This window comes from Manacus vitellinus, unplaced genomic scaffold, assembly GCF_001715985.3.
Source record: "Manacus vitellinus isolate BGI_N305 unplaced genomic scaffold, ASM171598v3 scaffold_37_pilon, whole genome shotgun sequence".
Lineage (NCBI taxonomy): Eukaryota > Metazoa > Chordata > Aves > Passeriformes > Pipridae > Manacus > Manacus vitellinus.
In genome coordinates this window covers 5,114,691-5,130,505 of record NW_021940517.1, presented here as the reverse complement: position 1 = coordinate 5,130,505, position 15,815 = coordinate 5,114,691, and the positions used below count along the sequence as shown (strand labels likewise).

Below are 15,815 nucleotides of genomic sequence, written 5' to 3'. Positions count from 1 at the left end.
AATTCAGAAAAGACTCACCAGAAATATCATAACCACTATTACAATCAGAAATTGGTTCATAGTATGGTCCATGTTATTTGGACTGAAAGAGCCCTGCCCTACAGAAGTCTGCCTTTCCGGAACGCTGCCAAGCCCATCCAACAAAAACAACTGAAGGAACCCTAGCTAGCTCTCCCAATATACTGTCAACCCGTTGATAACTTTTGCCAACCACCACCACCAATGGGTACTTGGAAAGGGAGATTGCTGAGTTTCTGACATTTACTCACCAAGAGCCTAACTCCAAATGTGTAATTTGTTTGGTTTTGTTTCCAAATGATGTTTCCCTGAAACCCATTCTTTTAAGCTGACATCTGTTCCTTCCCTGGACTGCATTACATGAAACACCTATGTATTCACCAATTACTCACATATGTACAGCTCAAAGTTTTCCATGCAGAAGTCAGAGGCTTTGAAAAAAAAAACAATGGGAAGTAGTAGAGTGGCATTTCCAACGCAGATTATTTTTCTTTCCTTTTTTTTTTAAATAAATTTTCACCTGCAGTATGTTTGGTTCATAACTGTGATCCAGTTTCCTACTGCTCTTCAGTTTGGCCCTGAACTACTATATTGCTGTTAGAGTCTTAATATGAAAAATCAGTTATTCTACTTCTTTTTTCCTCTTTGGTATTACTGGTCACAGAAAGATTCCTTTTACTCTAGTGATAAATAGTCAAGTAAGTTTGTTCTATTAAAAAAAAAACAAATCAAACTCTTTTGACCATAATTTGCCATTCAAAATAATTTATGAAGCGGTACCTCTTGGCCTTTTATTTGTATAAATTATACAACAACTATAGTTTTTTTTAGACAGTGAGATGAGTCTGTATTTAGTACTTCAATCATTGTTCTCAGGGTTGGAAAAGTCTCTGATACAGATGGTAGGCTCTTGTAAGAAGGTGAAATACTGAAAGAGATAAAAAAACAACAACAAAGTTATTTATCTTTTGATGAGTTCTATGATTTACCTGAAAGTTAACACATTAGCTTATACTTCATTCCCTCCTCCAACACATTTGGAACCTGAAGTCAAGAATCAGCCCCAAGCAATGCTACAGGCTTGGGGCAGAGTGACTAGAAAGCTGCCTGGTAGAAAAACAGGGGGTGCTGGCCAACAGCCACTGAACATGAGCCAGCAGTGTGCCCAGGTGGCCAAGAAGGCCAATGACATCCTGGCCTGTATCAGGAACAGTGTGGCCAGCAGGAACAGGGCAGTGATCATCCCCCTGGGCACTGGTGAGGCCGAACATCGAGTACTGTAGCCAGTTTTGAGCCCCTCACTACAAGAAGGACGTTGAGGTGCTGGAGAGTGCCTAGAGAAGGGAATGGAGCACAAGTGAAGGGTCTGGAGCACAAGTCTTATGAGGACCAGCTGAGGGAGTTAGGATGTTTAGCCTGGAGAAAAGGAAGCTCAGGGGAGACCTTATCACTTGTTCTAACTACCTGAAAGGTTGTAGCAAGGTGGGAGTTGGTCTCTTCTCTCAGGTAACAAGTGACAAGACCAAAGGAAATGGCCTGAAATTGTGCCAGGGGAGGTTTAGATTGGATATTAGGAAAAATTTCTTCACCAAAAGGGTGGTCAGACACTGAAATAAGTTGCCCAGAGAAGTGATGGAATCACCATCCCTGTAAGTGTTCGAAAGGTGTGTGGATGTGGCACCTGAGGACATGGTTTAGCGATGAACACAGTGGTGCTGGGTTAGCAGTTGGAACTCAATGATCTCAGTGGTCTTTTCCAACTTTAATGATTCTGTGATTCTAAGACTCTGCTGTTCACAACCAGCTCTTGCTTCTCTTAACTCCTCAGTCACTATACAGAATGAAAACAATGACTATATGGAAGAGCTTTTAAAAGTAGCAGAAGTTAAAGAAACAAATTATTGCTTTAAGTCTTCCAGCCTTATTTACCATACCCACTACAATTCATCTACCACATACAAATTACCCACTCAGGTTAATTACCTTCATATTATTACACTAAATCCTTCATATTATTACAGTAAGTCCTTTGGGCTGTAGTTCTTCAAATGTTTTTCTCAGCATCAAGCAAAGCCAACTTTAGCACTTTCTCCATTGGCTCATTTCCTCACCTATTATACATCTCTCACTTGAGCCAGCAATATTTTAGGTGGTACCATGCTATGAAATGGTCTTGATTAAAATAAATTTTTATTTTGGCAAAGTTATTTTTAACACAAATGAGTTCCCTGATGTGGTTTGATACAAGTTTCAGTGGTACAACTGAGGGAGTTGGAAACACATGGATAGCACTGAAATGGCTTAAACTGACTTTGCTCTCAAGAGAGAAGTTTCTCTTTGGTAATGTCTTAAAAAAAAAAAAACCAAACCAAACACAAAACCCAAAACCAACATGAACAGAAGATTAATAAAGAAGTAGGGTACATAAGTTTAGAGATTTACAGTAGAAAATTATGGGAACCATAAATATTTTATATTTCCAAGACAAACATGTCACAATATTTGTGCAGGCTACTTACAATAAAAAACACTACTTGCTACTCTGTAGTTTAAAAATGTCACTCCTTAATGAAGACTGACTTTGACTCATTTACAAGTAGATTTTTAGCCTGAGTTTGACAAAGATGTCCTTGAGTCTTCTTAATAGCCTTCTTCATTTAGGAAGGAATTTTACATTCTAGTGAAACTCACCAGGCTGAGAACCCCTGATAATGAAGTTAAACAACACTAATCGGTATGCACTATTTGGCACTAAGAGCAGCTGCAGAGTTCCTCAGGCTCTCAGAATAACTCAGGTTGCACTAGACTGCAGGAGGTCTGTGATCTAACATCCTGCTCAAAACAAGGTCAACTGAGTAGTCAGACCAGGGTGTTAGGGCTTTATCCTGTCAGATCTTGAAAATCCCCAGGGATGAAGAATGCACAGCATCTTTGGGCAGTCTGTTCCACTGCTTGACTACCTTGAGGATGAAAAGATTATGCTCAGTCTAAACTAAAGCACATTGTCTTTTGTCCTCTCACCAAGCACTGCCTGGCTCCATTTTCTCACGGGTACTGCAAAGCTGCTGTTAGGTCAAAGCCTCCTCTTCTCCAGGCTGAACAAGCCCAACTCTCTCCTGTTAAGGCTTGTGCTCCAGCCCCCTGGCCATCTTGGTGGCTCTTTACTGAATTTGCTCCAGTTTATCATAGTCTTTACTCCAGCTGTATTTTAGGTGTGGTCTAAAGCGCTGAATACCCCCTAAATGGGATTATCCAAACAGCTTTTTAATCCATCTAGTTGTCCATTCATCCTGACCATAATGTGTGATCTTGACATGAGAGTATTGTGGGACTCCTTGCTGAAGTAAAAATAAACAACATTGATTGCTCTCTTGTCATCCCCAAATCCAGTCGGTTTCTATCAGAGAACAATCATATTGAGTCACACAACATTTGGTAAGCTCATGTTGACTGTTTTCTGTCACCTTCTCCCTCATATACGCTGAAGTGTATATGAAATGCATTTCATGGCTTTCCCAGGGACCAAAATGAAGCTGACCAGCCTACAATTTCACTAGACTGTCCTTTTGGCCTTCCTGAAGATGAATGCAAGATTTCCTTTCCTGCAATCAGCAAGAATGTTCCCTGATGTGCACCACCTTTCTGAGATTACAGATGGCCCTGTTAAAGACATCGGCCAATTCTCTCAGAACCCTGTAAGTGTCTTGACACCGACTTGAAGGATACCAGAACTGGTGTTGTCTTTGATTTTTAGATTTTGTATCGGGAATAACCACTAAGGGACAAATCAAATGCAGCAGATTCATAGTATTAGTTCCTTGTCAGTGTATTCAGTATTCAAAAATCAATTCATATGCAAATCAAAATTTTTAAGCATTGCACAAAAGCCATGCAGCTATACTAAGTAATGTAATTCTGTATATTCAAAATGTTCATCTACTTTGAAAACACTTATTCCCCAAATCAAATCAGCACTAAAGGATAAGTAAATGACTGATATTTAGTTTGAAGAGATTCATAAGAATGAAAAAAATCAAAATTGCCCCCTGCTTTGTTGACTGATTGCCAGATTTACTAATGCTAAAAAATAATAATAAAAAGGCAAAATCAACCGCTGGACAAAATAAAGACAATATTAATCCAGATAATTTTCTCAGAGGATAACACTCACAATAAGTGAATATGTAGACTACTAACTACTCTGCTAGAATAGAAACACTACTGTGTGTGTAAATACAAATCTTGTCTTATCAATTCCTAAACAGTGTTAAAAAAACCACTGAATCATTTACTAAACTCAAAATTTCTAAATAACATTTTTAGTGCATATTAAATTTTATATTTAAAGTTTTCCATGTTTTATTTATCCATTCTCCATCTGAATAAAAATATTTACCTTTTTAGATTCATCCAACTCCGTGCTATTTTGCTAAAAGCTTCAGACCCTGGTGCTGTCATTGCTTCAAAATCAACCAGCTGAAAATGCAACAAAATAAAAAAGATATTAAGAAATTACAGAATTTTTAAGTTCTCTAACTTCACGAAGAGCTCTAAGAGCATGCTACCTATATTCTTGGTAAGACAGGAGTAAGCTTACTAACCAGTCTGTGCCCAGCCTACTTTGTCCCTCATCATCAGTTTGGAAGTCAGCACTAAACATCTCTCTGGGTTTGCACACCCCATCACAACCAATACTGGAAGCTACACTGGCTGTGGTTACTGCCTGACCTACCAGGCAATAACAGGACTCTTGACTACTGTGCATCTTTGACTTCAGAACAGTCTGAAAATGCATGTTGTCATGAGCTAAGGACCAGCTTAGCCCTTCTAAGGAATATGGCAAAAAAGCTCATTCAACAGGGGAAAAGAATTTCCTCCAGGTGGTGAGAACTTTCAAAAAAAAGCATTTATTCCAATTCAGCCACTCTGTTTCAGGAAAAACCCTCAAATGTAAAGATGTCCCAAGTGTTCCTGTAAGTCAGAAATCCTGAAACTCTGCTTGCCTGCCTAAACTCAGTCAGCAAAATACACTACCCTATCAAGTCCTAAGTAAATGCTTAAGAAACCCACATAAGTGTTTTAGGTTAGCTTGAATGCCCGCAGAATGGGGAAAGATACCAGATTAATGGCATACTGAAAAGGAAGCTTTCTGGCTACTAAGCAATTGCAGTTTGCTCTTAAAAGCTACTAGGAGTTCACTGTACTCAAAGCACAAACCTCACTGTTTTCAGGGCCTTCTAGATCAAAAGGGAAAGTCGCCCTTTCTTCAGTTATCCATGCAGGATATTTTCTTCAACAACTTGGATTCTCACTGCAATTTTACTGATTTTTTAGAAAATACTTTAAAGAGACAGAGGTGTTCTCACTCCTTTCATGCTGAAAAGTTAACACAGCTAAGAGCCCAACAGCTGAAGAAAACAAAACCCTTTATTGAGCAAGGTGGTAAAACCCTTTATTGAGCAAGGTGGTATAATATTGAAATGTAGTCATTAAAAACTAGGACTTACCTTAAATTAAGCAGAATACAAAGGGGAAGGAGAAATCAAGAGAAGTCGCAAATACATTTCTACTTACCAAGCCCTAAATGCTCTAGAACACAGTGAGAGCAGAGACAGAAAATTTCTGCTGTGTGCCAGAAGCATCACTAATTCTGCCCAAGTATTCTCAGAACCCTTCTCAAAGAATGCTGAAAAGAACAGCTCAGCACACCAGAAATGCTTGTTACAAATATGCAATGCTTGTGGGACCAAACTGCTACCATTTCACTAACGCAAATTATTGCATATACTATCTCCAAATCTCACCTGCTGTCAGAAGAGCAATGAAATTTTCAACACTCTCTCAGACTGCCAGACATTATAGTTGCAGCTAAACCATCTCCAGCAAACAAGTATGCGGTTCCTGTCTAATCTTACAGCTCCTTCCTCACATTTACAAGTATTACTTCCTCCATCAAGGCTGAACCAGTGCATTTCAATATTTTTGTATTTTGAGATATTTTGATACTTGCCTTTCCTTTAGGGATTTTTCCTGACACTTCTTTTCCACTTGCCATTAGTGCTCCCATGATCACTGAGTAAGCTATCACACTAAAAGATTAAAAATAAAACCAACAAATGAAGTAGAAGTCTTTCCCTGATGTTAAACTACAAAACAAATAGAATATAGTACTGTTTCATAGAAGGCTAGTAAAAACTAACGTTTTAGTTATTTTAGAAGCAAAACCAAGCACAAAACACTTAAAAAGTGAAATCACTGTTACCTTCCAACACCATTAAAATGAAGTTATGAACCTATGGAGTGTAACTACTGTTTCTACATTAGTTACAATCATGATTTCAGACTTTGGAGTTCTTAAGACTCCACAGAGCTGAAAACAAAGGAAGCTCCTGTTCCCAAGAAACTTAGCTGCAGCCCAGAAGAGTTTATGAACTCTACTGCAATAGAGCTAGAGGCCCTGTTAAGCTATTGAGTTACTTTTTTTTTTTTTTAATTATGAATCTCAGACAGAATTTCTGTTAATTCTTTCATTCTGTAAGATAAATGTAAAATCTGACTATAAAACCAAAATCTCAGGTTTGTTTTTGTTTGTTTTTTTTTAATGAACTGTGTTTAGTAGTAAGCTTAAAGATCTTAAGTGCTTAGTGGAACAGAAATTCATAATAGTCTTGAATGTAATGAGGTTTGCATTAAAATAGAACCTCAGTTAAAGAGTTCTGTGACACATGGAACTTTATACTACAGTTTCATTTGGTGACCCTAATAGTTGCAATAAATTACTAAAATAATATTTTAGTATATTTTATTAAAATAAGTTAACTCAAAGTATATCTCAGCTTAAATACATGTTTCAGAAAAGCCTCCTAAGTAAGAATACAGTGGAGTAAGACAATATGGATTAGGAAACCAAGAATTACAATTTAAAAATGACACTTTTCAATCTGTGAGTTGAAGTCTAAAAATACAGACTACTCAAAATTTTAAAAATACATGAAGCTATGCATAGTTACCATCAGAAATTACAAACTAGCTTTTAAAACAGTCCTAAGTCACTTCCCATTGTCATGGCAGGACAAAAGGAGAGACTGTACAGGACATATAGCTCAACCCAGAGCTTTTTTACACTTAAAAAAATACATTAAGATACAGCAACACATGGACATTTTACTACATGCATCCAAGGTAACAGACACGACGAATACAAACACTAACCTAGATCCTCTTGAAAGTGGCATTAAATTATAGAAGTAATAAACTAGTGACAGGATCAAGTTGCAAACAGTATCTACTTCCTAAGGAAAAGAAAAAAGAAAAGTGAATTAAAGATAATTTAATAGTCAGGTAACACCTTCTAAAGGTACACTTATTGCAAAGTCTTACAGTACTACTACTATCTTTTTTTTAAAAGAACCATTTAAAATGTGAAAAATGTCAAGCTGAGAAGTTGAATTCTGATTAAAGGATGTTTAAACAAACTATTTTGTTGTAGCTTTAAAATGTAGGTGAAACATAGTTCATCTACTTTGTATTAAGGGATGAAAAAGGAAAAGCACAAGCTCAAATGTCGTTAGATTCTCACAGCAAATCAAATCAACATAAATACAATTCTAGTGCTTTTCATGAATTCATGTTACTTATCTTACATGTAGCCACCAGGAGCCAAATCCTAAACAGTACTTATAAGGATGGTGAAAAAGTTGAACACAGACCCACGAGAAAAATAAAAAAAATAACAAGAGGGAAAAAGAAAGAAAAAAAAGAACCAAAAAAAAGGAGCACACTGTGATATTGAGACCTTGCCTGGACACCATGTATTACTGCAGGCAAAGCATAGCAAATTTTTAAGTAACAGAGAGAATTATGGTTACTTCTCATGATATTGTCCATAATTAGGTTTAAATGAGCAGTCGATTTTATTACTGAAGAACTCTGTCAAAAATTATTAGAACAGTGACTGTTAGACAGAGAGTATAAAAACATACTGGGATTTTACCAATGAATTAATCATTCCACTAAAACAGCCTTACCCCCAGCTCTGCAGACAGAATCAGAATTTTTCCTTTAGCTGTTAGGTCCTTATACAGTGCATCTATTTCTGCATGATACAGCTGTGTTCTCTCTTCTGTTGTCTGAGTTTCCACTGAAAATAGTATGTTCCCCACTCTAGCAAGCAGATGGAAAAAAAAAGGAGATATATTTTTTGAACAGAACTTGATGCACAATCTAATATCCAGGGTAAGCTACATATGTACTACAGTTACACATCACATCACTTTTTTTCCATCATTTTTCCTTAAGCAAAAGATTATGGGCATTGCTTCCCATTTAATTAAAAGAACTCCAAAAATCACTGAATTAAAAATGTTACATCGCTTTGTAAGTCTGAAGATACGTAAAGATTGCTGTCTAATCACAGATGAAGTATTTTATTTCCATTGAACAATACTTGACAAGCATTAGCATTTCGCTTGAAGTGTGAGTAAAAAATAAGAAATATGAAATTTTAAAATATTTTCATGGGCTTAAGACATAAGAATGTATGTAAAGTGTAGTTTCATTAACTTCTAAACCACCAAAATGAAATTGTTTTGCTATAAAGCATGGTTACAAACTGTGGATCAAAACAGTCTGAGTGATACTGAACAAAGTTTGTGCAGAACAAAGACCATTTTACTGACATCAAAATATTTTCCTCAAAACAGTGAGGCCATACATTTAATGTCATTTCACTGTATATATGCCTATGATTTACAATACGAAATGAAAAAGCATGAGATACATTAACATCTTAGCAGAGAAGTTTGGCTTCCATGCCACTCACTGAAAGCACACAAATTCTGGGAAAAATTCCAATGCAGAGAATTTTAAATTTTTTAAATTAAAACGAAGTTTTTATTTAATAGTAGGACAGATCTTCTGAGCTTCAGAGTAATGCTCATATTTCAGGAAGACAAGGAGTCAGAATCCATAAAGTTAGAAATTCACTAACTCACCCAGAGAGTGACCCAAAGACCCCTGACTGTATTCTCATACATTCAGTTACTATTTAAATTTTCATTTGCAGATAGAAGGTCTGCAAACATCTCAAAAATAAACACAAAAAAGGTCAAAAATTCAAATAGAAGAGTCTCTTCCATTCTTAGACCACAGAAATTTCCATTCCATTTAGGACTTCTCAGTCAACACAAGAGACAAGGTCTCACAAGAATAAATGTATTTTGATATTGATAAAGACTGAGATTTTTGAGATTTTTCCCCTTCAGGCATTTTATAGCCTAAGATGAAAAACAAGGTCTTTCTTTGCGTTTGTGCTATATGTTAGAGAATCAAAGCAAACAGGCCTACTCCATTAACGTTATCCCTATCCCCTTTTTGTCAGGGAACACAACAGGAATCAAGTTCTCAAACAAATACACTTCAGTTATTTACAAAAATGTCACTAGTGACAAACAAAACCCACTTTATGCAAGCAGAAATGGCATCTCAGACAATTAACTGTTAATATCTCATCGTTACTTAGTGTACCCAAACCTCTGAAAATAGCAAACATACTTATCTCCTGTTATTGTAATTGTGAATCCATCATATTCTTTCCCTTGATCCTTGAGGCTGGGGACTTTTGTGTTCACGGTAAACCCATCTCTGGTTTTACTGTTAAACTGCTTTCAGAAGGAAAAAGTGTAATATTAGAGGTAACAGAGGCAGACTGCCTAGCTATTGTTTTCAAACACTTAAAATACAAGGAGTAGAAGTAAAAATGAACAAACTGAGGGAGCAGGACAAAGTTACTGTTGACTACATTATTTCATTTATCCTTTATTTCCTACTGAATGGAAATCATAAATACTGAATGAAGCATATTGGCATTCACTATATAACTATATAGTGAATAGAAAGCAGCACTGTTTATGAAAAGCAACCGTACACAGCAGTTCCACTTGTATAGATTTTTCCCCAAGTTGCACGCTGACAGTAACCTTTTGGTGCAACAATGTAAATACAAAAGTAGGAATTTAAGACCCCATTTTATGTTTACAGTAAGAAGTGGCTGCATTAGTCTAAGTGTGGATTCCAGAATACAAATCAAAGCAACAGTTTCTTAACTGTGATTCAGTTTCGATTAATGTTTATCCTCATCAGAAGGAAGATATCACTAGGTTTAAGAATTTTACAAAGCTACATTGTCTAAGAGTAACACTGTAGCCAGAGAGCACTATAAACCAGGCAAAACTGCATTTAAGTAAAGCCAGAAGCCCAGCTTTTGACATACAGCATTCCCCAGCTATCCACATAACCAAACTACATCGCTATTAGCAGACATTCATTTTATACAGGCACTGCTAATGACTATTATGCACTAGTGTTGAATGAATTACTCAGGCAATTATTTATTTTAACAGAACTTGTGATCCAGATGTGTTGTTTGAAGAGAACCTGGATTTATTTTAAAGGAACAAAAAGCCTCTAATGAGACAGCATTCCACTTTGATACAGTTTGGAATGGGATACAGGAGACTCAAACCAGATCAAAATGTAAAGGTTATAGAAACCAGAAGAACTTCTGCTGCCAGTTGAGGCATTTACTTTGAAATAAGTAATGTACAGTCCACTATGTTTATATATTTTCATCATTCTTTTGGAGTAACCTATACTTTTAACTCCATTAATAGCGTTTTTTCTGGCCTACAATTCAACAGTGTCCATATCAGGTGCTTTACAGGGCCCTACTTGCACATGTGTGTGGCAGTACGGAACAATCAGTTGTCCATCCACCCAAACATCTACTACTTCTTCAACACAAGTTTTTGTTTAAGTTCAGTTAGTATCCACTTGGCTTCATCTTTCAAGGGCAAGAACAAGACAGTAATATAAAAAGGACCTCCAAAATTATGGTACGTTCTGTGAAGTCACTTATATTCACAATACATATCACAAAAACCCATAGAAAAATTTAGTGCTTTAGCCATGCAGCTCCTGCAAAGATATCTGTAGTGCACAAGTGACCAAGCACTATTCCTATGAACAAATCCAAACCCAGACAGTCTTTCAGCAGTAGCAGCAATGTAGCTTCAGAGAGCCCTGTTTTATGGTAACCCGCCAACTCTGCTTAGATACAAAACTGCAATGTGGACACACATGATAAGAAAGCAATGAGTTTGTCTCTATTTAGAATGACTTATTTCTTCCCAAATTTTATTCTGCTCTAAAATCCTGTCCAACCCTTTAAAAAGACATATTTTCTAACATTCCCCAAACCCAAATATTTACATGCTGCTCATCCTAGATTAATTTGGAGGAGAGGGGGAGAGTGAGAAAACTTTTTACTTAAACCCAGTTCAAGGGTAATAAAACTTAATTTGAGATAAGAGTATAAATAATTTTGCAGGTCATATATCCAAGGCCTTTCTACAAAGACCACCATCAAGAAAACCTGCAAGTTTCTCCAATCCTTTTCAGACAAGTCTTCCAAAGCTCAAGAACATTACTCCAGTGTTTCATTTCAGCTACCAGTTGCTAAAGGCAACTGTTCCCCCATTTCCCCCTGCCAGCCCCATCACATACCAACCTGCACCAATGAACCTAAAGAAAAAAGAGCTTCCATGTTCTTAATCTTTCAGATACTTAGTTCAATTTTTTTCCTTCCTACTGCACAGGCATACAGTGAGTCCATTGTGGTGAATCTGTTCACAAACCCTCTCGGTTGAGAAGGCTGACTTCAAAGAATTACATTCAACAATTTGTTTCTCCATAATTTTGTTACCAGTTTGCAGTTTGGCCAAGGATTTCAAATACACATCACCCACCTGCATATATCAAAGGGAAGGTCCAACCCTTCATACTGCAGATTTGGAATAACCTGAGCTAGTATTTCCACTTACTCATTTTAAGTTTACACACAATGGTTTTATTCTGAGGAACTGCGTATCTCCCAGAACACATTTTATTATTTTTATCATATTTTCAAGTTTTTCTTTAATTTACCTTCATTATGGGAAGAAGATCTTCTACTTTATGTACCTTTTCCAAAGCCTCTCGCACCTCTAACAGTCCTTTTGGATTATTAGCACTGGAAAAAAATTAAATATGGAATACAACAGTTGAACACATAGCACTTCTGGAAATTCACCTACTTTTAACCTAATTAGCCATAGTGAAGTAAGTTATTGAAAGTTAATTATTTCTTTTCTGAAGATTAATTCCTTTATACTTGGCCACATGGTCTCCTATTTTTCAAAAAGTAATCTCCTATATCAACTCAATTAATTTTTTTCAGCTTCAAACCTCAACTTCAGGTTTATCTTACTCTTAATTTACTACTCTGTCTTACTCTAAAGTATTAAAGAATGTTTGCATGAGTGTGTGTAGACAGGGGCTTCTAGATAAGGAAAGATAGAAAAGAATAGAGTTAATGTTAAAAATATTCTTCACAAACTATGTGCATCTCTGTAGCCTCAAAGGCACGTAAATACTCCAGATGCACGCACAGCTGGACCATGAAGAAACCTGTTGAATTACTGTTTTAATATTTACTAATTACTGTACACTCAGATTTTAAGAACAGAATTATTTGAAAAATCACAGCACAAATTGCTCTGGTTTAAGGTCAAAGGCTGCTGGCTTACTCTGAACAAACTTAAACTTACTCCCAATAGAGGATAGACTTCCCAGGAACTACAGAACTTATGTACTTTCAGCAACTATCATAGATTTTCTAAAACTTAGATGTTTTCAATAGTTATAAAGATTTTATGGACTTTAATTTTTTTATATTTAAGTAGAATAATGAGATTGAAAAATAGAGCTCCATATTTAATATGGGTTACAAGGCTAAAGAAAAAATAGAGAGTTTAAAGCTGAAAGGGTTTCTTAGTTTTTAATGTTATCAGAATACTGAGTCAAGAGATGGAACAGTCATATTTGCTCATAAAAAACTTAAAGAAGTTTGAAATAGATGCCAATATCAATTTTCACATTACTTTTTGTCACATTCTTTTATTCAAAATTCTATAACTGCCTTCAGTTCCAGGACAACATCTACCAACCCATCTATGTAACACGTAGTAAAGATTCCCTGCTCATTTAAACCTACCAGAAGGAAACCAAACATCTTTAATAAATCATATACTTAGAAAGAACTGAGAAAATCGATCATGACAAAACTGTTGCTGCAAATTCAAAACAGTCATTAGTTTCTAAGTACACTGTAATGCACAATGGTTTTTTTCCTATTAGTTTAAGTTTCTTAAGGTAGCAAAAAATAGCATTTTGCACCTTTAATAGGAAATAATTATCTCTATAGATAACTAAGAAAATTAGAACTTCCTAAAATTAAGGAAAAAAAAATCTCTCAGACTTTCTCAAATGACTATGATATAAATTTCAGATCAGTATTACCAGGGGAGTGAAGTAGGGGAAAAAAAAATCAGTAATTTACCCGTGATAAACAAGGATCCGGTCTTTGATAAAATGAAGAATTTTCTCAAAGTATTCCAGGTACCGCATGTTAATGACCTGCCCCCTACAAAGAAGAGAAAAGTTTTTTTTGAAGACTTGTTTTTCAACTCAGCATTCCAGGGCTAAAACATAACTATTACTCATTAATACTTGACACAATTTTATGCATAGATGCTCTGTTAATAAAAGGAATGAACTAGAGTTTTATCTATGTGGTCATTTGCCAATCCCCCATTTTAAATATAGATTACACAGTGAACTTACAAAATCTCATGTATCATTACTATTGTTGTTCTCTGATAAACTACATTTCAATACATATTTCCCTGTTTTCAATGTACTCAATTCCAGTACATCTTATTTATATGATAAATATCAATTTGCACAACGATATAATCTTCCCTAGACTCGTAGATTCCAGAATTAGAAAAGAATTCTCAATCTCTGCATTTATTTAGAGAACCAACACTCTCCAGTTTACATTTTTAGCAATATATATGTTGATCTGCTCTGACAGTCAACATACATTTTTCCTTATTCACCTATGTCCCTCTTTATTGAAGTAATTTTGCTTTGACTCTTAATGGCGACAAGTAGTAACTGTAAAACAAAAGCATTAAAAAGGTGTTGCTTTCTCCCTTGGACTACTAAGGAAAAGAAATTTATATTAAAGTGTGGCAGAAACCTGTTAGGATTATAACCACTCTGAGAGGAAAAATTACATACCCTTATTGCATTTGTAGGAGTCCTTCCTCTTCTCCCAGTCTACAAAACAAGATTTTATAAAGCAAACGTTATCGCTCTCTGAGGAAGCAAAACCACTGTCAATCACAGGAAGGTGTGTACATCTAGCCTTTTTTTTCCACTCTAAGCGATTTTTGGCAGCTTAAGTCCCTATCTAATGTCACACTCAACAGTCTCACACCTTAGTAGGCCTAGTCTCAGAAAATCAGCAGAATCAGTCTTTAAAAACTGAACAGAACTAGAACACATACACATATCTGCAAATAGGAAAGGGAGGTAGGGAAAGTGGAAGGATGAAGACAAACCTATATACATAATTTGCCCTTGTTGTACGTCCCATCATTTTCCATCTGTATTTTAAAAAAAAAAAAAAAGTGTACAACAGGCAGTAGCGTGTCAGTATAAGGAACTGGATTTTCCTTTAGTGTCATCTTGGAAAATACATCCAAACCAGACCTATCATTCTATCAGGCCAACTAGAAGCTGTAGTACCAAGAAAGACTTTTGGTGGGTGGTCAAAAGTGATCTGTGTTTATTTCTACTCTTTCTCCTTGTTTACTAAACACTACCACCAAGATTTCAAAAGTCGAAGTGTTCCAGAGTGTCCTTTTTTTTATAAAAACATTAAGTATATCATTAATGTTTAGCTGATCCCAAATCCTTGCTTTGCCTATAAAAACAGCTTAAGCTTTCAAAAATGTTTCTCTACTTTAAATGAAACTTGCTAGCTTTGATCATTTAAGCCAGAAGGAGATAAGCCAAAGTTGCCCTTGTCTATAGGCCAACAAAGGAAGTGACAGCTAATACACTTGTATCTTGAGTACATTAAGATCTGAAAGCCTATGAAACATTGTGAAGTGTAAGATGTTTCTTAAATATCTTTATAAAATGGTCCCCAAATTGACTCATAACCAACAAAAAAAAATGTATTTGTTTTCTGACACACTCCAAACATTCTGCCATTCTGGAAAAGGAAAAAAATTAAATCAGCAGACAGTGAATGTTAGTGCACCATGACAAGACTCACTTGACAGGAATCACTGAACAATAATGGACTTACGGTGCAAAGAATTCTGAGTAAAGGAAAAGGTTATGCTAGCAGATATCTAATCCAAATATTTTTGTCCACAGAAATTCCTACTGTACAATTCAGATCAAATAAAACCTAGATACAACTTCAGCTCAACCTGACTAGATGTGTTACAAGTACTAGAAGAACACTCAACTGATATTGTCACACTTCTTGACTGAACACCTTTTATCTTTGTATACAAAATAACCATGAAGTCTGCTATTTGTCAGCCTAAATCTATTGTTACACCTGGTTTTTGGGTAGCCATTCTACAGAAAGAACTCAGCCTTAGTCGTACAGGTGTCAGAATAACTTTCAAATCATAACCCAAATATAAAGCAAAATATATATTCCTGAAAGATAGGGAAAAGACCATAAAGTTATCTTAATTATCAACAAAAAGGTGTTAGCTCTGTAGCATATTAGCATCTTCAATCAGCAGCCATTTTACAAGCTGAGTAATGTAAGAAGTTATACAAATCTGCATAATTCATTAAAATGAGATTGTGATTTAGAAATCATACTG

At 35.8% G+C, this 15,815-nt stretch overlaps 1 protein-coding gene across 4 annotated transcripts in view; it reads right to left on the bottom strand.

The window, feature by feature from the left end:
• Positions 1-752: 752 nt before the first annotated feature.
• Positions 753-15,815, bottom strand: part of TTC13 (tetratricopeptide repeat domain 13) — a 40,743-nt gene continuing 25,680 nt past the window's right edge. For 3 of the 4 annotated variants that reach the window (XM_018077445.3, XM_029961615.1, XM_029961617.1), the window contains exons 16-23: positions 13,454-13,537; positions 12,001-12,085; positions 9,571-9,680; positions 8,046-8,181; positions 7,231-7,310; positions 6,029-6,107; positions 4,415-4,494; positions 753-946 (exon numbers count right to left, since the gene is read on the bottom strand). In XM_018077445.3, the coding sequence (XP_017932934.2) occupies positions 823-946; positions 4,415-4,494; positions 6,029-6,107; positions 7,231-7,310; positions 8,046-8,181; positions 9,571-9,680; positions 12,001-12,085; positions 13,454-13,537 (778 nt within the window). In that variant the 3' untranslated portion in view covers positions 753-822. The remainder of the gene's footprint in view (positions 947-4,414; positions 4,495-6,028; positions 6,108-7,230; positions 7,311-8,045; positions 8,182-9,570; positions 9,681-12,000; positions 12,086-13,453; positions 13,538-15,815) is intronic. The other variant, XM_029961616.1, reaches the window with a different exon arrangement.